Raw genomic sequence first — 24,799 nt, forward strand, 5'->3', positions numbered from 1 at the left:
GGTACAAATATGTAAACAGATTATGGAAAGCTGTAGGAGCAACAGGGTGGTGGTGATAGGAGATTTTAATTTTCCCAACATTGACTGGGATTCACTTAGTGTTAGAGGTCTAGATGGCGCAGAATTTGTAAGGAGCATCCAGGAGGGTTTTCTAGAGCAGTATGTAAATTGTCCAACTCGGGAAGGGGCCATACTGGACCTGGTGTTGGGGAATGAGCCGGGCCAGGTGGTTGACGTTTCAGTAGGGGACTACTTTGGGAATAGTGATCACAATTCCGTAAGTTTTAGAATACTCATGGACAAAGACGAGAGTGGTCCTAAAGGAAGAGTGCTAAATTGGGGGAAGGCCAACTATACCAAAATTCGGCAGGAGCTGGGGAATGTAGATATGGAGCAGCTGTTTGAAGGTAAATCCACATTTGATATGTGGGAGGCTTTTAAAGAGAGGTTGATTAGCGTGCAGGAGAGACATACATGTTCCTGTGAAAATGAGGGGTAGAAATGGCAAGATTAGGGAACCATGGATGACAGGTGAAATTGTGAGACTAGCTAAGAGGAAAAAGGAAACATACATAAGGTCTAGGAGGCTGAAGAAAGACGAAGCTTTGAAAGAATATCGGGATTGTAGGCGCAATCTGAAACGAGGAATTAAGAGGGCTAAAAGGGGTCATGAAATATCTTTAGCAAACAGGGTTAAGGAAAATCCCAAAGCCTTTTATTCATATATAAGGAGCAAGAGGGTAACTAGAGAAAGGATTGGCCCACTCAAGGACAAAGGAGGAAAGTTATGCGTGGAGTCAGAGAAAATGGGTGAGATTCTAAACGAGTACTTTGTATCGGTATTCACCGAGGAGAGGGACATGACGGATGTTGAGGTTAGGGACAGATGTTTGATTACTCTAGGTCAAGTCGGCATAAGGAGGGAGGAAGTGTTGGGTGTTCTAAAAGGCATTAAGGTGGACAAGTCCCCAGGTCCGGATGGGATCTATCCCAGGTTACTGTGGGAAGCGAGAGAGGAAATAGTTGGGGCCTTAACAGATATCTTTGCAACATCCTTAAACACGGGTGAGGTCCCGGAGGACTGGAGAATTGCTAATGTTGTCCCCTTGTTTAAGAAGGGTAGCAGGGATAATCCAGGTAATTATAGACCGGTGAGCCTGACGTCAGTGGTAGGGAAGCTGCTGGAGAAGATACTGAGGGATAGGATCTATTCCCATTTGGAAGAAAATGGGCAAAAGGAGACAGAGAGGAGCAGTGGAAGGGAGTTTCTCAAAATGGAGACGTGTGACCAGTGGTGTTCCACAGGGGTCCGTGCTGGGACCACTGTTGTTTGTGATATACATAAATGATTTGGAGGAAAGTATAGGTGGTCTGATTAGCAAGTTTGCAGACGACACTAAGATTGGTGGAGTAGCAGATAGTGAAGGGGACTGTCAGAGAATATAGCAGAATATAGACAGACTGGAGAGTTGGGCAGAGAAATGGCAGATGGAGTTTAATCAGGGCAAATGCGAGGTGATGCATTTTGGAAGATCCAATTCAAGAGTGAACTATACAGTAAATGGAAAAGTCCTGGGGGAAATTGATGTACAGAGAGATTTAGGTGTTCGGGTCCATTGTTCCCTGAAGGTGGCAACGCTGGTCAATAGAGTGGTCAAGAAGGCATACGGCGTGCTTTCCTTCATCGGATGGGGTATTGAGTACAAGAGTTGGCAGGTCATGTTACAGTTGTATAGGACTTTGGTTCGGCCACATTTGGAATACTGCATGCAGTTCTGGTCGCCAAATTACCAAAAGGATGTGGATGCTTTGGAGAGGGTGCAGAGGAGGTTCACCAGGATGTTGCCTGGTATGGAGGGCGCTAGCTATGAAGAGAGGTTGAGTAGATTAGGATTATTTTCATTAGAAAGACGGAGGTTGAGGGGGGATCTGATTGAGGTGTACAAAATCATGAGAGGTATAGACAGGGTGGATAGCAAGCAGATTTTTCCCAGAGTGGGGGATTCAATTACAAGGGGACACGAGTTCAAAGTGAAAGGGGAAACGTTTAGGGAGGATATGCGTGGAAAGGTCTTTACGCAGAGGGTGGTGGGTGCATGGAACGCATTGCCAGTGGAGGTGGTAGACGCGGGCACGATAGCGTCTTTTAAGATGTATCTAGACAGATACATGAATGGGCAGCAAGTAAAGAGATACAGACCCTTCGAAAATAGGCGACAGGTTTAGATGGAGGATTTGGATCGGCGTAGGCTTGGAGGGCCGAAGGGCCTGTTCCTGTGCTGTAATTTTCTTTGTTCTTTGTGAATCTTCCTGCCAAGTCTGTCAGTGTCCTAAGGCCTGACCCCCCTCCACCTCCCTCCACCCCTCCCCCCCGGGTGACATGTTTATCAACTGGCACCTGTTGAGACACCTCATTCTTATCCTGCTCCTGCTGAGGATGTTGCTCACTCAGTGACTTCCTCTGGCTCCCCTCTGGGGCGTTGGGTTGTGCAGTGTGCAGCAGGCAATAATGATGCGGGATACCCTTGAGGGTGCATATTGTAGGTCTCCCCCAGATCTATTGAAACATAGAAACCTCATCTTCAGCAGGCTGCATTTTCGTAGCCACCTCTCCCCCACCCTGACGCGATGCTTCGGTGCTTTTAAATGTAAGTTTCAGGAGGCGGGATCTCCGTCCCTTTAAGGACGGGGATCGCACCTCCATGAGCTACCAGCTAATCAGAGGGCAGGCAGCTCAACAGTATCGGCAATGCCACCGGGACCGGTGGCCACTGCTGGAACTGCAGAGGCCTCAGTCCCAGGCCCAGCAGTGGAACCCCGGACCCAAGGAAAATGAGGTGGGGTCACCAGGACCAGTCCGGCAAGCGGGTGCTTGAGGGTGGTCTTATGGTCAAGGGGGAGGGGGTTCCCGGGGATGTTCCTGGTGAGGGTTCTCTGTGGGCCACAAATTGCCCCTTATAGGAGGGACCCCTCACCCCCACCCCCCACCCCGCCCAGCCCACTGCTGGTAAGATCCCAGTGGCAGCAGGAAGGCCATCATCAGCCTATCCCACCCGTGGGAAGATCGCTGGGCGACGGGGAGGTAACAGGTTCTTTGGCACCCCCACCTGTCGTGATACTCCATGCCCACCGCCTCCGATCACTCCTCGGGGGGCTAATAAAATCCAGCCCGACATATGTGCAGTGAATGTAAAATGTGCCAGATAACTGAAATCATACTGGCTAGTGTTTAGAGGTAGTGTCACATTGACTGCATTAAAAAGTTGGCAGGTGGCCTGCTGGGCTAGTTTTAATAGTAGTAAGGGCCAACAAGAATTTGGCTTTTCACTAACATGCATTTCACTGCTACTCAGATGACAGCTGAGCATTGCATATGCTTTGAAGTATGTGTATGTGGTGTCCTGTTTTCCCCCATTTAAGCAGTAAGGAGCCACTGTGTAACTCCATGATGCTGACTAACTCGACTCTAAGCCAGCATCAGTAATAAAGGAGGCATTTGTCTTGATTGTATGATTATAAACAGTCCTATTCCAAGCTTCAGTCGTACTAGTTTAATAATTAAAATTTGTTTGAAGGTTTTTATGGTGAGAGTAGTAACATTGAATAAGACGATTTTGTGGTTTTACACAATGTGAATTTGCTCTAAACCGAGCAGTTGTTTCCTTGGAAAAGGAGTTCTTAGAAGAACTGCCAGGCCTCGATGTTTCGGGCTGCATACTCTGCCCATCGTGTGGAGGAATAACTGAAACAGGTGGAACAGTAGGTTTATATCTGGTGGAGTATGGGAATGGGGGCGGGACTTACTGTTGATGGGTCATGACATGTTCTCGTTCATGCTGCTATTAGTCAGCTAATTGTGTTCCGTGATAGGTCAGTATGTGCTAATGCTCTTACTATCGCTGACCAATCAGCAGCATCTCATGGTAAGTCAATACATACTGTTGTCCTTGTCAAGGTATGTTGCTTGCAGAACTGGTTGTCAGGAAATCACGATATGCCAAATGAGAAATATTAATTTCATTGGTTAGAAACCGACACTAGAGTTTTAATGGAAAAAAATCCTACAGTAACTTTTTTTAAAAACTAGTAGCCAAGATGGCCACTGCAATTTGCATCTGAAATACCAGGAGACTGAACTGCAGACAAAAGTCTGAGAAGCCCTGGGCCCAGAACAATGGCTTGCTCTGAGTAATTGAATTACCGAGGATTGCTTCATTAGCACGGCAGTCAAGACCATTCTGGCACATTGACTTCAAAAGAGAAAATCCTCCAAGTGTAAATATTGGCATCCTGGAACCTGTGGGGCCAGTTCTAAACCTTGTATCTCATTAAAAACAAAGGGGATTGAGAGAACCGTGTGACCGTCTGTCCAGCTCTGAAAAAACAGAAGTTTTGTTACACTCAGACAAGAAAGACAAGGAGTAACTCAGAGTGTGCAGCAGCAGAAAGCTGCATGCTTCCCTTTCTCTCTCTTTCTCTTTCTCTTTCCCCAGAAAACATCAAGTTTGGAAACCGTGTGCACTCTCCAAGCATATAGACTGCTACAGCCAGCAACCAGGGGAAGGGAGCCAACTATAATTCTGCCTTCAAGAAAACCCTAGGCTAAGCAGGCCAGCCAAAGTGCACTTTGACCAACCAAGGATTTTAAGAGTACACCTCCAGCCAGACTACCGAATCATCCACTTCACAGACTGTGTACTTTAGTTCCATTTATTCTGGACCTTAATCCAACTACCAAATCTATTCTTCCCTCTGTAATCTATTTGTGAATGTGTGTGATTCTCATGTGAATGTGTGCGTGAATGTGTAGCCTACTTTTTACGATTATTTTAAATCGGGGTTAGAGTGTTAAGTATAAGGCTGGGAACAGACGAAGCCCTTGAGGAATATAAAGAAAGTAGGAAGGAACGTAAGCAAGGAGTCAGGAGGGCAAAAAGGGGTCATGAAAAGTCATTGGCAAGCAGGATTAAGGAGACTCCCCAGGCTTTTTATCCGTATATAAAGAGCAAGAGTGTAGCCAGGGAAAGGATTGGCCCACTCAAGGACAGTGGAGGGAATCTATGCGTGGAGCCAGAGGAAATAGGCGAGGTACTAAATGAGTACTTTGCATCAGTATTCACCAAAGAGAAGGACTTGGTGGATGATGAGCCTAGGGAAGGGAGTGCAGATTGTCTGGGTCATGTCGCTATCAAAAAGGAGGAGGTATTGGGTGTCTTGCAAAGCATTAAGATAGATAAGTCCCCAGGGCCTGATGGGATCTACCCCAGAATACTGAGGGAGGCAAGGGAGGAAATGGCTGGGGCCTTGACAGAAATTTTTGTATCCTCATTGGCTACAGGTGAGGTCCCAGAGGACTGGAGAATAGCCAATGTTGTTCCTTTGTTTAAGAAGGGTAGCAAGGATAATCCAGGAAATTATAGGCCGGTGAGCCTTACGTCAGTGATAGGGAAATTATTAGAGAGGATTCTTCAGGACAGGATTTACTCCCATTTGGAAACAAATGAAAATATTAGCAAGAGGCAGCATGGTTTTGTGAAGGGGAGGTCATGTCTCACTAACTTGAGTTTTTTGAGGAAGTGACGAAGATGATTGATGAAGGAAGGGCAGTGGATGTTGTCTATATGGACTTCAGTAAAGCCTTTGACAAGGTCCAGCATGGCAGACTGGTACAAAAGGTGAAGTCACACGGGATCAGAGGTGAGCTGGCAAGATGGATACAGAACTGGCTCCGTCAAAGAAGACAGAGAGTAGCAGTGGAAGGGTGCTTTTCTGAATGGAGGGCTGTGACTAGTGGTGTTCCGCAAGGATCAGTGCTGGGACCTTTGCTGTTTGTAGTATATATAAATGATTTGGAGGAAAATGTAGCTGGTCTGATTAGTAAGTTTGCGGACGACACAAAGGTTGGTGGAGTTTCGGATAGTGATGAGGATTGTCAGAGGATACAGCAGGATATAGATCGGTTGGAGACTTGGGCGGAGAAATGGCAGATGGAGTGTAATCCGGTCAAATGTGAGGTAATGCATTTTGGAAGATCTAATACAGGTGGGAAGTATACAGTAAATGGTATACAGTAAATAGTCATTTAGAAAAAGGAAGCATTCGTCAGGGCTAGAAGGCTGGGAACAGACGAAGCCCTTGAGGAATATAAAGAAAGTAGGAAGGAACTTAAGCAAGGAGTCAGGAGGGCTCAAAGGGGTCATGAAAATGGCAGAACCCTTAGAACCCTTGACAGGCAGAGGGATCTGGGCATACAGGTCCACAGATTGCTGAAACTGGCAACGCATGTGGATAAGGTAGTCAAAAAGGCATATGGCATGCTTGCCTTCATCGGTCGGAGCACAGAGTATAAAAATTGGCAAGTCATGCTGCAGCTGTACGGAACCTTCGTTAGGCCACACTTAGAATATTGCGTGCAATTCTGGTCACCACACTACCAGAAGGACGTGGAGGCTTTGGAGAGGGTACAGAAGAGGTTTACCAGGATGTCGCCTGGTCTGGAGGGTATTAGCTATGAGGAGAGGTTGGATAAACTCGGATTGTTTTCACTGGAACGACGGAGGTGGAGGGGCGACATGATAGAGGTTTACAAAGTTCTGAGTGGCATGGACAGAGTGGATAGTCAGAAGCTTTTTCTAAGGGTGGAACAGTCAGTTACTAGGGGACATCGGTTTAAGGTGCTAGGGGCAAAGTTTAGAGGGGATGTGCAAGGCAAGTTTTTTACACAGAGGGTGGTGAGTGCCTGGAACTTGCTGCCGGGGGAGGTGGTGGAAGCAGGTACAATAGTGACGTTTAAGAGGCATCTTGACAAATACATGAATAGGATGGGAATAGAGGGATATGGGCCCCGGAAGTGCAGAAGGTTTTAGTTTAGACAGGCATCATGATCGGCGCAGGCTTGGAGGACCGAATGGCCTGTTCCTGTGCTGTACCATTCTTTGTTCTTTAGGGATGGTCAAATATCACTGATGAGCAGGCCACTGTCTTGGGGGATGGTGTGGTTTTGACAGATATCCATAGCTTCCTTGATGCATCTATGTAAGCAGTGCATAATGGAGGAGATGTGTTTGGAATTGGGCCATTCAGTGCAATGTTTATTGAGTTGCGCATGCTTGACGATAGCTGACTTGTCCCTTCACTGTGTTTGAAGCAGGCTTCTTGTTCCTTGAATCTCGTCTATCGGCTGCGGCCTGTTTGTCCAATGTAGGCAAGTTCGCAGTCGCATGGTATTCTGTAAATTCCTAGTTTGTTGTCTTTGTGGGTATGAAGGATGGAGTGGAACTTCCTGGATGACTTATGTCGGACTTCTATGTCCGCTGACTTGAGTATACATTGTAGTCTGTGCAAGGTGGAGCCGATGTGTGGGAGGCTGACTCTTGTATTGATTGAGGCAGTTGTTGCAGTGCAAGTGACAGGTGGATGTGTGTTGATCTTGTGGGAAGGAAATCCACTGAGTTGAAGTGTAAGCTTGATATGGCACAGTTCTTGTAGATGTTTCTTATCGTTAATGGAGTAGGCTCTTCTGATAAGGGTGTTAGACACTGATTGAAGATGAGGGATAATGAAAAGAACAGCAATTTCACTATGGAGACGGAACAACAACTTTCCATACCATTCCTTGATGTTCTTATTACCATGTCTCATACCAGCATACCTAGTCTACCGCAAGCCCACACATATTGATAGATACCTGAACTACCGCTCTTTTCGTCATCCTTCCACTATTCAGTTGGTCTCCATCAAGTTAACATGTTTATGGTGAATGCAAACTGCATGCAGTGAATTACTTTGAAGTGCAGTTATGATAATCATGTAGACAAACTTGATAGCCATTTCTGTGCACAGCAAGATGCCACATAATCGAAATGAGATGAATGGCCAGTTAATCTATATTTCATGGTATAGATTGAGGGGACGTTTTTAGCTAAAGCAATGAAGTGGGAGAATGTATTTTTTTTCAAACCGTGCCATGGGTTCTTTAATGTTGTCTGGGGGCCTTGGTTTAACATCTAATTAGTGGCATCTCTGATAATGCAGCTATGCCTTTGTCTGTACTCTGGTGCAGTACTTCAATTATGACCTCGAACACCTGGTATAGGACTTGAACCAGCAGCCTTGTCCGAAGAGGTAATAAATATTAAAGTCTAATCAATATAGCCCCAATTTTCATTTGTTCCAGTTATATTGTATCAAATCCATTATAATTTTAACAGTGGTGGGAACAGCTTGGATAAAAAAAATTAGTTTAACGACAGAAAACAGCGAGTTGTGTAAATGGTTGTTTCTCGAACTAGAGGATGGTAGACAGTGGTGTTCCCAAGGTTCAGTGCTAGGACCACTGCCTTTTTTTGATTAGAGAGAGTAATTATCAAAGTACAAGAGATGTTGAGCCTCATAAATAGAGGTATTGAGTACAAAAGCAAGGAAGTTATGCTGAACCTTTATAAAGCACTGGTTAGGTTGGAGAAGCTGGGGTCCTTGGAGCAAAGGAGATTGACGGGAGATTTGATAGAGGTGTACAAGATTATAACCAGTTTAGATTAAGGTAGACAAAGAAAATCTGTTCCCAGTAGCTGATCGTTCAAGGACTCGGGACACAGATGCAGCTGGGATGTGAGGCAGAACTCATTTTACGTAGGGAGTGGTAATGACCTGGCACTCACTGCCTACGAGGGTGGTGATAGTGGAGATTATGTAATTTCAAAAGGAAATTGGATGAACACGAGGGAAATAAACTTGCAGGGCTCCAGGGATAGAGCGGGGTAATGGGACTGACGGGATTGCTCTACAGAAAGCTGACATGGACTTTATGGGTCAAATGGCCTCATTCTGTGCCATAATGACTCCTTGGGCTGTATTTTACTCACCGTTTGGGGACAGGCTGGGAAACAGGAAAGCTGACCAAAAAGGGTGGCGTGCTTGACGTTCCCCCAGCGCCTCAATATGTCATTTTGTCAGCAGCGGGAAAGGTGGCAGATGGGCCCAATTGAGCCACTCAAGTGGCCAATTAAGGACCTCTTCCTGCCTCCAGCCATCAATGCACCCTCATCCTGCAGGTCGGCCCCAACAATTGTCACTGCTATACCTCTGATTGGGCTGGCAGCTCTTGGTGGCGGGTCGCCATCCTTCGTAGGATGGCAGCCCTGGCAGCAGCCTCTTAATTGGCTGCTCCTGGTAAAATTCAGTACTGGTTCCCGCCATCCACCAAAATGGTTTCGCCCTTTGCTTTGGGCCGGACTTCCGCCACCTCCACTGAATTTCGGCCTATGACTATATACTTCCATCTTGCATCACTAATTAGTAGGAAGTTCTGTACAACTCTGTTCTCAAATGAAGGCACAGAGTGTTTGCTGTTTCCTGACCTTCAGCTTCTGGTGCGATTTATGATTAAAAAGAGAAAAGATAGATGGATTTTAGGTCCACCAGTAAACTTTTAAAATGGGGTTTGACTGTTCTCTCTCAAATGCAGGTGACTTGTTCTTGCAGAAATCTATCCTTCAGCAATTTTGGAATCTGGTATAATGTCCAAAAGAGCTGAAGGGCAGTCGTTAAAAAGATTGAATGCAGGCACCGAGTATGGACTCCAGATTTACTGCATAAAAGCTCTAGCTGATTCGCAGCATTAATATCACATCTATGTAGTCTCAGTGTTAGTGCCAAACACCTTATTCCTACTAAACTAGCAACGTTATATATTGGACTTTCACATTAGTACGGTGCAAAAGGTTGTACTCCACTGATGCCCAAAATTTATAATAATCAAGTGAAAGTAATGATTAATTTGTGCATTGTACATTGTCAGTTGACTTCCTAGTAATTTTTTGAAGATTAGCACCTGATAAAGTTGCAGTTCCTGCATTATGATCATTGATTCTTCTGATTGGGTGCCATCATATGTGAAATAAAAGACCAAAATGCATGCCTCACCCCACCTCTCCATCCCTAAAACGTCACAATACTCCTTACAAATAATAGATTTCAATACTGAAATTGCACTTCTGGCTTTAGATTATGTTTTTGATAGTCTCAGACCCCTCGCTGAATATGTATGCCACTTGACTCCTGATTATTTATCCCATCGATACACCTTTTTATGGCATAAATACTACAAAATTAGTTCCTTTTTGTTTATACTGCAGTCTTCCTCACTTGTACTAAAATACCGTTCAAAGGTAAGAACATTGACTTGGTGTACTTGTCCAGGGATGGACAGAATGCATTGTACTCTATTAGTTCCAGTACACTCAAAATACAGGTGCAAGGGAACGATACACCTGGGGGTGAATTCTCCTCTGCATAAAGTTCAAAGAAAATCACTTTACTGCGCAGTTGTCATCACATTAGTAAACACTTTTTTTTTTAAATTTCTCATGGAGAAATATACCCCAGTTGCTTGACCAAGCCAGGGTAAGAGCAGTAATCTGTCTGTGACCCATCTTTTAATTAAAATGGACATTGCCTTGTTGTGCATCATTAAGGACTTCCTGGAAAAATAATTGTTTAATCATGAAGATTTTTATTGAACCTTGAAATAACTACTGCATTTCTGAGAGCACATTTCACAAATTGGCGTACTTGGTAACCTTGAGAACTTATTATCCCATTATAGCCACTCATTAGGAAGTGTGTGCAATTATACAGACAAATTAGTTCAGTTCAATATGCTTCTTCAGTGGATTTAATCAAAATATATAAGCATATTTGGAATGGAACCTTGGAATTAATTACAAGCCAAACACAACAGAGATCGCCACAGGTTTGAACTCAGTGCTGTAAATGCAAGTCGAACTTTCGTTCATACAAACAACAGGCACATATTTGGGATAATGCTGCATTCTTTATTCTGCTTTGCCACAGAGTCATGGCACATCTTCTAAATGTGCTGTCCTGTAGAAATTACTTCTCTGGAATGACTTTTCATTCTGTGAGTACGAGATTAAATTTTGTATAACTTCAAATTTTGGCTTGTGCTGACAGGTTCAGCAATTGGAACAGTTTTGGGTGATTCTGACATTCTGGTATTCAGAATCTGTGGGCTTGATAGTTACTGAGTGCAGATTTCTTGCAAACTTTCACAGTTTAGGAAAGTAAACGATTTCACCCCATTAAACAGAGATTCATTGAACTTCAGTATCGTAGTATTTATGCAACACTTTTACCAGATTGAACACAAGATCTGTTTAGATTTTACTTTCTTTCCATGGCAGTTTCTTTCCTTGACATAGATTGGGTATGACTTCTTGGATGTTTTCCAAGACCTCTCCTGGTCTTTGTTCATGTATTGGCAGGTTGGATGTGAGATGCCACACTGTGAAGTGCAGTCCTGTCCTGACCTGGCATTCACACGCCTCTACTTTCCAATGTGAATGTCTGGATATGCACCAGGCACAGAAACTCTGACTGATTTCTCCTTGACCTCTTTTTTTTTCTTCCTAAGGTTGAGTGTAGTGCACTCCCTTCTGCAGTGCATTCCAAACAAGAGAAGGAAAACGAGGGAAGATTCTAGGCTGCATTAGTCATTGGGTGCTTCCTAGCAGCTGGCAGTATAAGGGGCATTGGCAATGACATGGGAACAGTCTTCTTGACTTGAGGTGGGAGAACAGGCAGATAAAGAAGAAGAATACAGCAAGAAAATGAGGGAGGTCTTGCCTTCTTCCTCTTCTCCTGCACCAAATCCCCTTCAAAATTAAAAAGAAATGTTTGAATGACTTTTCTCTGGCTCTGAACAGAACAGCTTTACATAAATGGATATTCCTCTGCCACTGGCATCAATGGAAATTGGTTCCATCATAGTTTCAATGTATAAACTGTTCTTATTTTTAATTAAAAACTACCTGGAAATTCATTATATATTACTGATATCAAATGGAAATGTTACCTGAATGAATTGGATTTAACATTTTTTTTAGGCTTGGACCCATGCTGGCATTCTACTGAAACATAAGTACAGCTTATTGGTGGGCTGTGCCTCAGTATCAGATGTTATTGCTCAGGTAAGATATCATTGATTTGTGACTTCAAGGATGGTTGGGGGGTGGGGGGGGGGGTGGGTAACGGGGGAAGTGTAAGGGTTTTAACACTCTTCATCTGTATCTAAGCATTTCCTGTAGAGCATTCAATATTTTGCATTTTTTTTCCTGCAATTCCTTCTTCATTTTCTGATATACATAAGAATTTCAATTATATTTTGCTAAATAACTGTCTTAAAATAAATAATTTGGTAATTGTTACTAAAATATATATTCAGTGTAATTGATGTAATCTGATTTCTCCATGTGACTTGTGGGACTGTTCTACTTTGGAAACATGAAATGGTCATTTTGAAATCTGCCAAGAAACAAAGGGTTATTGGATATAAAATACAGGAATCGCATAGATGTACAAATGCTGGTTTTCATGATATCTGTAGCACGTGAATGTTTTATGCAAGATCCTTTCTGTAGAATAATGCAGTAAGATCTATATGAAGGCTTAAACTGTGATCAAAGTTTAACACTTGCATTACATAAAAAATACTGAATATAAGCTTATGTGCCTCCTCATAGTCTGAATTTAAGGTTTTTAACATTTTTCGACGAGGAGCCCTTAATAAATAAGGTGTTACAAATAAGATACAAGAAAAATATATAACTTAGAAATGGTGCATTTATTAAATATATAAAGGAGGGAGAACCAGTTTTAGAGTGGGATATTGAACCATTCTTTCACTTTTTAAAAAAAAAGATCGAAAGGGATGACTAATTGGATGAAAGGCATCCTTCACTGCTTGTTGTAAGAATCCTAAGTGGCACCTGTACTCAATGTTATACAATGACAGACCTGTCCCCACCGGTACTGCATCTCAGTGTTATACAGTGACACCTGTACAGCAATATAGTGGAACATCCATCAGTGCTGTAAATATTTCACAAGGGCAGCGTTTGCAAAGTAATGGGTTCTTAGTGGCAACAGCAGGCCAGTTAGGAACAATGGGGAAGCTCCAGGCAGGTGCTGTGACATTTCCCATCAGAAGTGAGAACTGATGAACATCATCACTGCTTGGCTTTCTGTTGGGTCTCCGGTCCAAACAGCCCCTTATCCAGGGGTCTTGCTAGTGGGCTCCTTATTCCTCCTATGTCAGTTCTCAGTACAAGCCCAGTAACACTTGTGAGTCATAGCCCTTCACTAGAGAGCAAACAACCACAAGGAAACAAAAATAAGATGTTAAATCCCCAAGGAGACATGTGCTTATTCCCACCAGAAGAGCAACTGGCTGCGCAGCAGCTGTCCCCACATGCTCAGATTAAATTGCTCACCTTCCTCAGCAGTTCATGAGGCAGGTAGGACAAGCGTACGGTATCCAGCGCTGCAGTCTGGGTGAGTGTTGTGATCACCACTCTGCCAGTGCAGCCGAGCCACGGCCAGCTCGCTGTCAGTCACACAGGATAGGCGGGCCAGATTCTGGGCCGCGGGCTGTATGTTGGACAACCATGTTTTAGATGCTTCTGCTCTCTCCCCTATGAAACCTTTTTTGTGAAGCCTCACATATTATTCATCCTTCATTGCTCACCCTTCTCACACTGCAAGTGAGCCTTATTGCTGAACCCTGCATTGCCTTTCGGGTGTGGATGACTGCCTTATGTCATAGATCTATGCAGCACTCCAGGTGTGGCCAGACTGGTGCATTGTAAATAAAAACAAGAAATGCTGGAAATACTGGTTCATTGTAAAGCTTTAGCATGGCATCTGTGGATTTGGCAGTATCACCTAGCATTCTTGTCACCTTTGTTGATTGCTACCTCATGTGTTTGACATGTAAGTGATAAGACAGCTAACACCCCAGGGCTTTTTCACTTTCCCATTTGTTAAGGTGTGTCCTATCCATGGAATATTTTCAATATCTAATACTGTGCAACATTTAATCGTATTGAACTTCATTTATCATTGACTAAATATGTACCCTGTCGATCTTCCTTTGTAGAATCTTGTCTGTTGCCTCTTGATTCCACAGTTATCCCCAGCTTTGTGTTGCCTACAATATTAACTGCCCTCCCTTGATACTGCAGTTTCAGATCTTTTTGTGTATCGGGGAGGAGGAGTCCAGATATGGGCCAACCCACTCAATACCTTACTCCCTTTTTTTCTACTCCCGCCATCCCTTTTTACACCATCGCACAAAGAGAAAGAAAAGGGTGAAGATGGAAACCAAAGGCGTGGTTGAAAAAGCAGTTCTTGAAAGCAGGAAGGGAGGCAACAAGGTGGAAACTGACCTGCGTTGTACCTGATGTTGGTCCGAATATAGAAAGCGGAAGAGTGTTTATTTTCTTCAGAACTCAGCCAGTAATAATTTCTTCCTAATTTGCACTCTATTATCAGCAATTGAATGTAACAGCTTTCAGTTGTATAGCACCTTCAACGTAAACTGTCCCAAGGCGTTTATGTAGATTGTAAACTGTTACTGAAATGGCAGATTCATATAATTAACTTTACAAAGTCAATATTACAAAGGCCTGGTGGTCAAACGATTTTGGTCTCAGCAAATTCATTAATCTGTAATTCACATTAATTTAGCTATTTGAAGTCATAAACTTCTGTTTAGCTTAATCTAATTTATTTTCTTTCCAGATTGTATTTGTATCCATCTTGCTTCACAGTCATCTGGAATGCACAGAGCCTCTCCTGATTCCGATTCTGGCGTTGTACATGGGAGTGATGGTCCGTTTTACCATGGTGGGCCTTGGGTACTATAGGAATGTGCATGATATCATTCCTGAGAGAAGTGGACCTGAAATGGGGGTAAATATCAAGGTCATTGAGTTAGAACAAGGAAAGACTTTGAACAGTTTAGCCAGTGTAAGAGGAACAGATAATTCAGGAATTAGGTTGTAGAGCTACCAAAATGTAGCACTTCACACTTCTCTGCATTAAATTGCCTCTGCCACTTGTCCACCTATTCCACCAACCTGTCTATGTCCTCTTGAATCTATCGTTTCGAGTCATCTACAAATTTTGAAATTGTGCCCTGTACACACAAGTCTAGGTCATCATCATATATCAAGAAAAGTAGTGGTCCTAGTACCATCTCCTGGGGAACCCCATTATATACCTTCCTCCAGTCTGAAAACAGCTGTTCACCGCTACTCTCTGTTTCGTGTCGCTCATCCAACTTCATATCCACGTTACCGTTGTTACTTTTATTCCGTGGGCTTCACCTTGGCTGACAAGCCTGTTATGTGGCACTTTGTCAACTCCCTTTTGGACGTCCATTTAGGACACATCAACCGCAAAGCCCTCATCAACCTGTTATCTCATCAAAAAACTCAATCAGGTTAGATAAACACGATTTGCCTTTAACAAATCCATGCTGGCTTTCCTTAATTAATCCATACTTGTTCAAGTGACTGTGTTAATTTTGTCCCAGGTTATTGTTTCTACTAGCTTCCCTATCACCGAGGTTAAACTGACTGGCTTGTAGTTACTTGGTTTACCCTTGCACATTTTTTGAACAAGGGTTGTAACATTTGCAATTGTCCAGTCCTCTGGCACCACCCCAAGATTTAAGGAGGATTGGAAGATTATGGCTAGCACCTCTGCATTTTCCACCCTTCTCTCAGCATTCTCGGATGCATCTCATCCAGTGACTTATCATTTTTAAGTACAGCCAGCCTTTCTAATACCTCCTCTTTAACAATTTTTGGCCCATCCAGTATTTCAACTACCTCCTCATTCACAATGATTCTGGCAGCATTTTCACCTGTCCTGCACTTCAGTCACCTTGAGCTGCAATTCTCTGCTGCCAGCCTTCACCTTGGCTTATGCAGTTCCACCTTGCACCTCTGACTAGGAGCAAGAGGAGCAGCAATACCACCACCACCAGCAGCAGGAGCAGCACCAGTTACCTAGAGATGCAGCTCCAAGGAGGCGAGACCCCAACTGCTGAGTAAATTGGGCCTATACTCTCTGGAGTTTAGAAGAATGAGAGGTGATCTCATTGAAGTATACAAGATTCTGAAGGGACTGAATAGGGTGGACACTGAGAAATTATTTCTGCTGGTCGGGGAATTTAAAACATGGGGGCGTGGTCTCAGGATAAGGGGCCGATCATTTAGGACTGAAATGAGGAGAAATTACTTCACTCAAAGGGTTGTGAATCTCTGGAATTCTCTACCCCAGAGGGTTGTGGATGCTCCATAGTTGAATACATTTAAGCCTGGGATAGACAGATTTTTTAGTCTCTCGGGGAATCAAGGGATATGACGAGCAGCTGGGAAAGTGGTGTTGAAGCTTAAGATCAGCCATGATCGTATTGAGTGGCGGAGCAGACTCGAGGGGCCATATGGTCTACTCCTCCTATTTCTTGCATTCTTGTGTTCTAACACAGGATCTACTAGGAGAGGATCAGCTGTCTGAGCACCAGTGCCTCAGGAGGCTCAGGCTTTCACAGGAGGTTGTTGCTGACATCTGCGGCCTCCTGAAACAAGACCTCCTTCCCAGTAGACCAGATGGGCATATGTTACCTGTGGTTATCAACGTGCTTGTCACTGGAGGGTTCCTCTCCCATCCCCGCACTGGTCTCTGCCTCTCTCTGAGGTTGTACGCTGTCTTCTTCAAGGAGGGAAAGAAGAGAATTGACTGTTATCAATGGCTTGTGGAGTAGCGGGGAAGGACAGCATTTGAGGAGGGTTTGAGGCATTGGTGTGAGAGGGCAATAAGATGAGCATTGGCTGTCCAGATGGGGATGTGAGGAGATGCATGGAGAGAGAGGAATGAATTGGCAGTGGAAGGAGTGGCAGTGGGAGAGCACTTTGGTGGTGGTGATCATAATTCAGTCAGTTTTAACATAATTATAGAAAAGGACAGAGATAGAACAGGAGTTAGTGTTCTCAATTCTGGCAAGGCCAATTTTACTAAACTGAGGAGTGATTTAGCGAAAGTGGACTGGAAACATCTACTTGAAGGTAAATCAGTGTCAGAACAGTGGGAGCATTCAAAGGGGAGATTCAAGGGTTTCAGGGTAAACATGTTCCCACAAAGAAAAAGGGTGAGGCAGCCAATCTGGAGCCCCATGGATGTCAAGGAGCCTACAGGGTAAGATAAGGCAGAAAAGGAAAGCTTATGTCCGACACCAAGAACTCAATACTACAGAAAGCCAAGAGGAGTATAGAAAGTGGAGGGGTGAGATCAAAAAGGCAATTAGGAAAGCAAAGAGAGGGCATGAAAGAATATTGGCAAGCAAAATCACGGTGAACCCAAAGATGTTTTATCAATACATTAAGAGTAAGAGGATAACTAAGGATAGAGTAGGGCCCATAAAAGACCAAAAAGATAACCTATGTGTAGGAGCGGAAGATGTTGGTAAGATTCTTCATGAATACTTTGCATCTATCTTCACAAAAGAGGGGGACGATGCAGATATTGTAGTTAATGGGTGACCTTAATCTACATATAGATTGAGCAAATCAAATTAGCAATAATACTGTAGAGCAGGAATTCCTGGAGTGCGTACGTGATGGTTTTTTGGACCAATACGTTGAGGAACCAACTAGAGAACATGCCATTCTAGATTGGGTATTGTGTAATGAGAAAGTATTAGTTAACTATCTTGTTGTGCAGGGTCCCTTAGGGAAGAACGACCATAGCATGATAGAATTCTTCATTAAGATGGAGAGTGAGAGAGTTGATTCCGAGACTAGGGTCCTGAATCTAAATAAAGGCAACTATGAAGGCATGAGGCACGAGTTGGCTATGATAGACTGGGGAACATTGCTTAAAGGGTTGACAGTGGATAGGCAATGGCTAGCATTTAAAGAGCGCGTGAATGAATTACAACAATTGTTCATTCCTGTTTGGCGCAAAAATAAAACAGGAAGGGTGGCTCAACCGTGGCTAACAAAAGAAATTAGGGATAGTATTAGATCCAAGGAGGAGAAATATAAAATGACCAGAACAAGCAGCAAACCTGAGAATTGGGAGCAGTATAGAATTCAGTAAAGGGGGACCAAGGGATTGATTAAGAATGGGAAAATAGAGTATGAGAGTAAGCTTGCAGACAACATAAAAACTGACTGTAAAAGCTTCTATAGATATGTGAAGAGAAAAAGATTAGTGAAGACAAATGTGAGTCCCTTACAGTCAGAAACGGGGGAATTTATCATGGGGAACAAAGAAATGGCAGACCAATTAAATACATAACTTTGGTTCTGTCTTCACAAAGGAGGACACAAATTACTTCCCAGAAATGTTGGGGAACATAGGGTCTAGTGAGAAGGGGGAACTGTATGAAATCAGTATTAGTAGGGAAACAGTGTTAGGGAAATTGATGGGATTGAAGGCCGATAAATCCCCAGGGCCTGATAACCTACATCCCAGAGTACTTAAGGAAGTGGCCCTAGAAATAGTAGATTGCTGGTGTGTTGCTGGTCATTTTTCAAAATTCTGTCGACTCTGGGACAGTTCCATTGGATTGGAAGGTAGCTAATGTAACGCCACTATTTAAAAAAGGAGACAGAGAGAAAACAGGGGACTATAGACTGGTTAGCCTGACATCAGTAGTGGGAAAAGTGCTAGAGTCCATTATAAAAGATGTAATAGCAGAGCACTTGGAAAACAATGACAGGATCGGACAAAGTCAACATGGATTTACGAAAGGGAAATCATGCTTGACAAATCTACTGGAATTTTTTGAGGATGTAACGAATAGAATAGATAAGGGAGAACCAGTGGATGTGGTGTATTTGGATTTTCAGAAGGTTTTCGATAAGGTCCCACATAAAATATTAGTGTGCAAAATTAAAGCACATCGATTGGGAGTAAGATACTGACATGGATAGAGAAATGGTTGGCAGTCAGGAAACAAAAACCCGGAATAAACAGGTCTTTTTCCGAGTGGCAGGCAATGACTAGTGGGGTACCGCAGGGATCAGTGCTAGGACTCCAGCTATTCACAATATATATTAATGATATAAATGAGGGAATTAAATGTAATATATCCAAGTTTGCAGACGACACAAAGCTGGATGGGAGTGTGAGCTTTGAGGAGGATGCAGAGAAGTTCCAATGTGATTTGGACAGGTTGAATGAGTGGGCAAATACATGGCAGATGCAGTATAATGTGCATAAATGTGAGGTTATCCACTTTGGTGACAAAAACAGAAAGACAGATTATTATCTGAACGGCGATAGATTGGGAAAGGGCGAGGTGCAGCAAGACCTGGGTGTCCTTGTGCACCAGTCGCTGAAAGTAAGCATGCAGGTGCAGCAGGCAGTTAAGAAGGCAAATGGTATGTTGGCCTTCATAGCGAGAGGATTCGAGTACAGGAGCAAGGATGTCTTGCTGCAATTATACAAGGCCTTGGTGAGACCACATGGAGAATTGTGAGCAGTTTTGGTCTCCTTATCGGAGGAGGGATATTCTTGCTATGGAGGGAGTGCAGCAAAGGTTCACCAGACTGATTCCTGGGATGTCAGGATGACGTATGAAGAGAGATTGGGTTGATTAGGCTTGTATTCGCTCGAGTTTAGAAGAATGAGAGGGGATCTTATAGAAACCTACAAAATTCTAACAGGACTGGAAAGACTAGATGCAGGAAGGATGTTCCCGATGGTGGGGGAGTCCAGGACGAGGGATCACAATCTAAGGATAAGGGATAAGCCATTTAGGACTGAGATGAGGAGAGATTTCTTCACCCAGAGAGTGGTGAACCTGTGGAATTCTCTATCACAGAAAGCAGTTGAGGTCAATTCATTAAATATTCAAGAAAGAGTTAGATATAGTTCTTAGGTCTAAAGGGATCAAGGGTTATGGGGAGAAAGCGGGAACAGGCTACTGAGTTTGGACAATCAGCCATGATCGTATTGAATGGCGATGCAGGCTCGAAGGGCCGAATGGCCCACTCCTGCTCCTATTTTCTATGTTTCTATGTTAAGGAGGAAGAGTATGAGCTATTGGATGTGATAAACATAGGGAGAGAGGAAGTATTAATGGGATTAGCTTCCTCGAAAGTTGATAAATCACCAGGGCCAGATGAAATGTATCCTAGGCAGTTAAAAGAAGCAAGAGAGGATATAGCAGAGGGTCTGACCATCATTTTCCAGTCCTCACTGGATACTGGTGTTGTGCCGGAGGATTGGAGAATTTTTAACGTTGTACAGTGGCGCAGTGGTTAGCACCGCAGCCTCACAGCTCCAGCGACCCAGGTTCAATTCTGGGTACTGCCTGTGTGGAGTTTGCAAGTTCTCCCTGTGTCTGCTTGGGTTTCCTCCGGGTGCTCCGGTTTCCTCCCACAGCCAAAAGACTTGCAGGTTGATAGGTAAATTGGCCATTATAAATTGCCCCTAGTATAGGTCGGTGGTAGGGGAATATAGGGACAGGTGAGGATGTGGTAGGAATATGGGATTAGCGTAGGATTAGTATAAATGGGTGGTTAATGGTCGGCACAGACTCGTTGGGCTGAAGGGCCTGTTTCAGTGCTGTATCTCTAAATCAAACCTCTGTTTAAAAAGGGAGTGAAGGATAGACCGAATAATTACAGGCCAGTCAGTCTAACCTCAGTAGTGGACAAATTATTGGAATCTATTCTGAGAGACAAGATATACTGTCACTTAAAAAGGCACAGGTTAATCAAGAATAGTTAGCATGGATTTGTTAAGGGACGATTTTGTTTGACCAACTTGATCAAATTTTTTGAAGACGTAACAAGGATGAGGGTAGTGCAGTTGTTGTAGTCTACATAGATTTTAGCAAGGCTTTTGACAATGTCCCACATGGCAGACTGGTTAAAAAAAATAAAATCCCATGGGATCCAGGAAAATGCAGCAAGGCACAGTGGCGCAGTGGTTAGCACCGCAGCCTCACAGCTCCAGCGACCTGGGTTCAATTCTGGGTACTGCCTGTGTGGAGTTTGCAAGTTCTCCCTGTGTCTGCGTGGGTTTTCTCCGGGTGCTCCGGTTTCCTCCCACATGCCAAAGACTTGCAGGTTGATAGGTAAATTGGCCTTTATAAATTGCCCCTAGTATAGGTAGGTGGTAGGGAAATATAGGGACAGGTGAGGATGCGGTAGGAATATGGGATTAGTGTTGGATTAGTATAAATGGGTGGTTGATGGTCGGCACAGACTCGGTGGGCCGAAGGGCCTGTTTCAGTGCTGTATCTCTAAAAAAAAAATAAAAATTGGCTCAGTGGCGGGAAACAAAGGGTAACATAGAAAGGGTTGGAGGGACCACACTTCTGCGGATTTCCTCAGCCACTTCCATGCATGCTTGGTTGAACAGGTCATGTGCTTGAAAAGATCACCTCACTGTATTCCTTAGATCCCACAGCAGGACGTCCAGGTAAGAGGGAGAGACCCAGGATCTCTTCTCAATTCCTGTAGTTGCAGGAGTCTCAAATATCAAAGTGTTTTTGAGCCATTGTCCCCCATGCCATGGTCCCATTATTTAGAAATCCTTCCTTTGACAGAACCCAGAAGTGGGATGCTAATGCCATGGCGCAGTTCAAGAGCCTTGGCAAAGCCCACTACCTAATCAAACAGATTCCTGACCCGCTAACGTTCTGCTATTTTGCCAAGGACTAAATTCAGAAAATTCTGCCCATAATGTTTGACTGTGTTGAATCTGAACTTGTTCTTTTCACATTGTAGGGAGAAGCCACAATAAAGAAGATGTTGGCTTTCTGGTGGCCTTTGGCCTTGATTCTAGCGACTCAGCGAATCAGCAGACCCATAGTCAATCTGTTTGTGTCTCGAGACTTGGGAGGCAGTCCAACAGCCACGGAGGTGAATTTGTTTCAGTTCAATAAAAATGTTTGTGCCTGCTGCTACAAAGTTAATGACATTGTAAGTTCATAATTCAGATCCAGAGGATTTATGTGCAAACCTAACGTAGGCACATTTTTACCAAGCCCCAGTTTTTTTTTCAATGGTAACACAAGATGGAGCTTTATATTCGTTGTTGGTGGTTCCAAGCGGTATTTCCATCCATCTTGGCGTATTGCAGATATGTGGATTTTATTGCCATTATGGGAGATTGATTATGTGTTTTTAAAAAACAATCAATTCAGTCCTTTTATTTACCTGGTAGCATTAAAAATGAGAACATGCCCTTATTTCCATTTGCAGCTATTTTGTTATGTAGCAATGTTTGCTAAAAGAAAAGCACCACTGAGATATTCTTGGGACTAAACAGTCAGAGTTAGTAAGTCACAGAACTGCTGCATGCTGTTAAAAACATGGATTCCTTTATTCCCTTACAGATACCCTCTGCTGGTATATGTGTGTATGGTAGGCTTAAGTCGACAAAATGCACAATGCAATTTTCAAAACACTGCCTCCCTCTCCTTCTTAGTAAATGAGAGACCTAGCGTGCTTCAATGGTTTGTTTCCGAAAGTGTAAACAATAAACTTAAGCATAACTTGAACATTCAACTTTACCAGCAACGCTATTACATATTCTATATTTTTGTATTAATCTAACAATGGACTCAGTCATATACAATGAGATGAAAGATTTGTTCACCAACTGACAATAGTTCACCTCGTAACATAATCACTTAAGTATGGTGGACATTTTCTCTCACAAGTCAAATATCATCTGATATCAGTTGTAGTTTCAGTTGGCTCATGTTCTTTATCTGAGATGTCGATGTCAGAATCGGATTCAATGCTTGCGAATTGTGTTTTCAGTGCTTTGAAGAATAACGCGTTTTATGTGATGATTTGAAAACTGCTTAGCAGTGCTCATTGATCCACTTGTGGTGTACTGCCTGTTTGTGTGATTTAGTCCACGCCCACTTGGTCTCTTGTCAGATTTAGTAGGGGGGCAGATAACGTAGCAAAGTCAGGAATGAAGCAACTAGAGTACATGATGAATCCTAACAGACTCTGGACTTGCTGTGCATTTGTAGGATCCACAGTGTTTGCGATGGCTTCAACTTTCCATGGATCAGGTGACATTTTTTTAAAAGCCCTCTGGAAAACCCCGAATCTGTCCGAATTTAGAAAACTGCTGTAAACAATGTCAGGATCTGTCAGCTGTGAAACTGACTTGAGATTTTGAAAAAAAACTGATCACCCATCTGCTGAGCATTCCCGCTCTCTGCAACTGTTAGAGAGAGAGAAGGGGGGGCAGGGAGGGAGGGAGATAGAGAGGGGGCAGAGAGAAAGAGGGAGAGAGAGTGATCAAGATCACTCCTGACAGAATGACATCTATCCATCACTACAAGTATGGAGGCAAACATGACTATTTTTGCAAGAAAGAAAATGCCAGGTATCTCACTAAATTAGTGTCCAACATAGTGACCAGAAAGTAAGTCAATAAATTAGTCTTCTCATTTAAAGCTTCTTCACAAAAATGCACCTTTGTTGTTGTTTTGATCAATAGTAAGATAAATTTTAATCTTTCCAAAATTGTCTCACCGGCCCCCCCATGTAAGACAAAAATTGTAATGTGGCTCCCCCACACGAATAGGTTTGACAACCCTGGTCTACATGCAGCTTGCATGTAACACCTTTCAGTTTGCCAATACCAGTGAAGCGGTCAGCATACAGTTTGAAAATGTTGTTATGCGTAGCAATTGCGTGCAGATCTGTTGCTGTCGAGAAACTGACAAGTGTCACATTCGCCAAATATGGCACAGAATACAGCATTCATTTTAGTGTCTTTGAATGAGACTGGTGATTCAAAAGTCCCGAGAACTTTTAGCAGTTTGTCATTATTGTAAAGGAAAATTTTCATATTCCCTGGTTAAAGAGAATGGGGCGATCCTGAAGTTTGTTGAATGTTTTGGTCTCCCATGACATTGACAGATGCTCCTGTATCTATGAGCGCATCTATGTCCAACAAGCCAATGTGTCCGACAAAGAGCACAAAAGTATATTCAGGGTCATCCGCCTCTATATTGGCTACATCCTCGCGCCCTTTTACTGTGGCGTCTTTCTGTTAGTATTGGTCTTAGTAGATGATTTTGTTGATAAGTGACAAACACGAGCAAAGTGGTTGGATTTTCCACAAGCTTTACATTGTTTATTAGTAGCAGGACTCTGTCCAGTGTGGGTTAGCACTGCCACAGTGAAAACATTCTTTGGCTAAGTCGCAACTTTGTGAGACTGTTTTTGTTGCTTTGCAGTGTCCGAAAGATTGAACATCTGCTGCAGGTGATGTGCTGCTGAAACATTTGTTTAATAATTTGCAAAAACATAGCTATCGCATGCATTATTAATAATACAAGTATCATAGCATTTAGAAATGTAGCTATGATGTGACAGTTCCTATGAGTTGTAATTGGACTGTGGTAGTTACTATTGGCAACCTCAACTTCAGTAGCTCTGGACGGTGAAAGCGATAGTGATCTTGCTAATTTCAGCAATTCTGACAGTTTTCTGTCTTTCTCGAGTGCTGTTCGGTGTAGTTGACTAGAGAGATAACCTTCATTTTTTTATGTTTAGATTTCCTATTTGACATGTTCAACATCAGCAGAGTCACATTTGGTTGCTAGTTTCCTCAATCACATGCAATATTGGTTAATTGTCTCGTTTGCTTCTTGCTTAATGTATCGGAAGACAGTTGATTCGTGTATGGTATTTTTCTTGAGCTTGAAGTAGGTTGTTCATGTATTTCTTGCTGAATCATACTCATTTGCTCAGGCAAAGTGCCTCAAAAATATCTTCTAGTTCTTCACCTCCATAGTGGAGAGGTAAGGCCTTTTTCCTTTTGTCATCGTGATTGCAAAACCTGCCATTGGGCCGTTGAAACGTCACAGCCAGTTTTGCCGGTGTGGAATACAGATGAATGCACATCAAAAGGTGATAAAGTTGGCAGAGACAACACC

General features: G+C 43.3%; 1 protein-coding gene across 2 annotated transcripts in view; it reads left to right on the forward strand.

Annotated features, from left to right (window-relative positions):
• ankhb (ANKH inorganic pyrophosphate transport regulator b) overlaps nucleotides 1-24,799 on the forward strand; it is a 191,083-nt gene that overhangs the window by 83,830 nt on the left and 82,454 nt on the right. For both annotated transcript variants that reach the window (XM_068058496.1, XM_068058489.1), the window contains exons 4-6: nucleotides 11,907-11,990; nucleotides 14,602-14,772; nucleotides 21,615-21,749. In XM_068058496.1, coding sequence (XP_067914597.1) covers nucleotides 11,907-11,990; nucleotides 14,602-14,772; nucleotides 21,615-21,749 — 390 coding nt within the window. The remainder of the gene's footprint in view (nucleotides 1-11,906; nucleotides 11,991-14,601; nucleotides 14,773-21,614; nucleotides 21,750-24,799) is intronic.

Source organism: Heterodontus francisci, chromosome 2 (assembly GCF_036365525.1).
Source record: "Heterodontus francisci isolate sHetFra1 chromosome 2, sHetFra1.hap1, whole genome shotgun sequence".
In the NCBI taxonomy this organism is placed as follows: Eukaryota; Metazoa; Chordata; class Chondrichthyes; order Heterodontiformes; family Heterodontidae; genus Heterodontus; species Heterodontus francisci.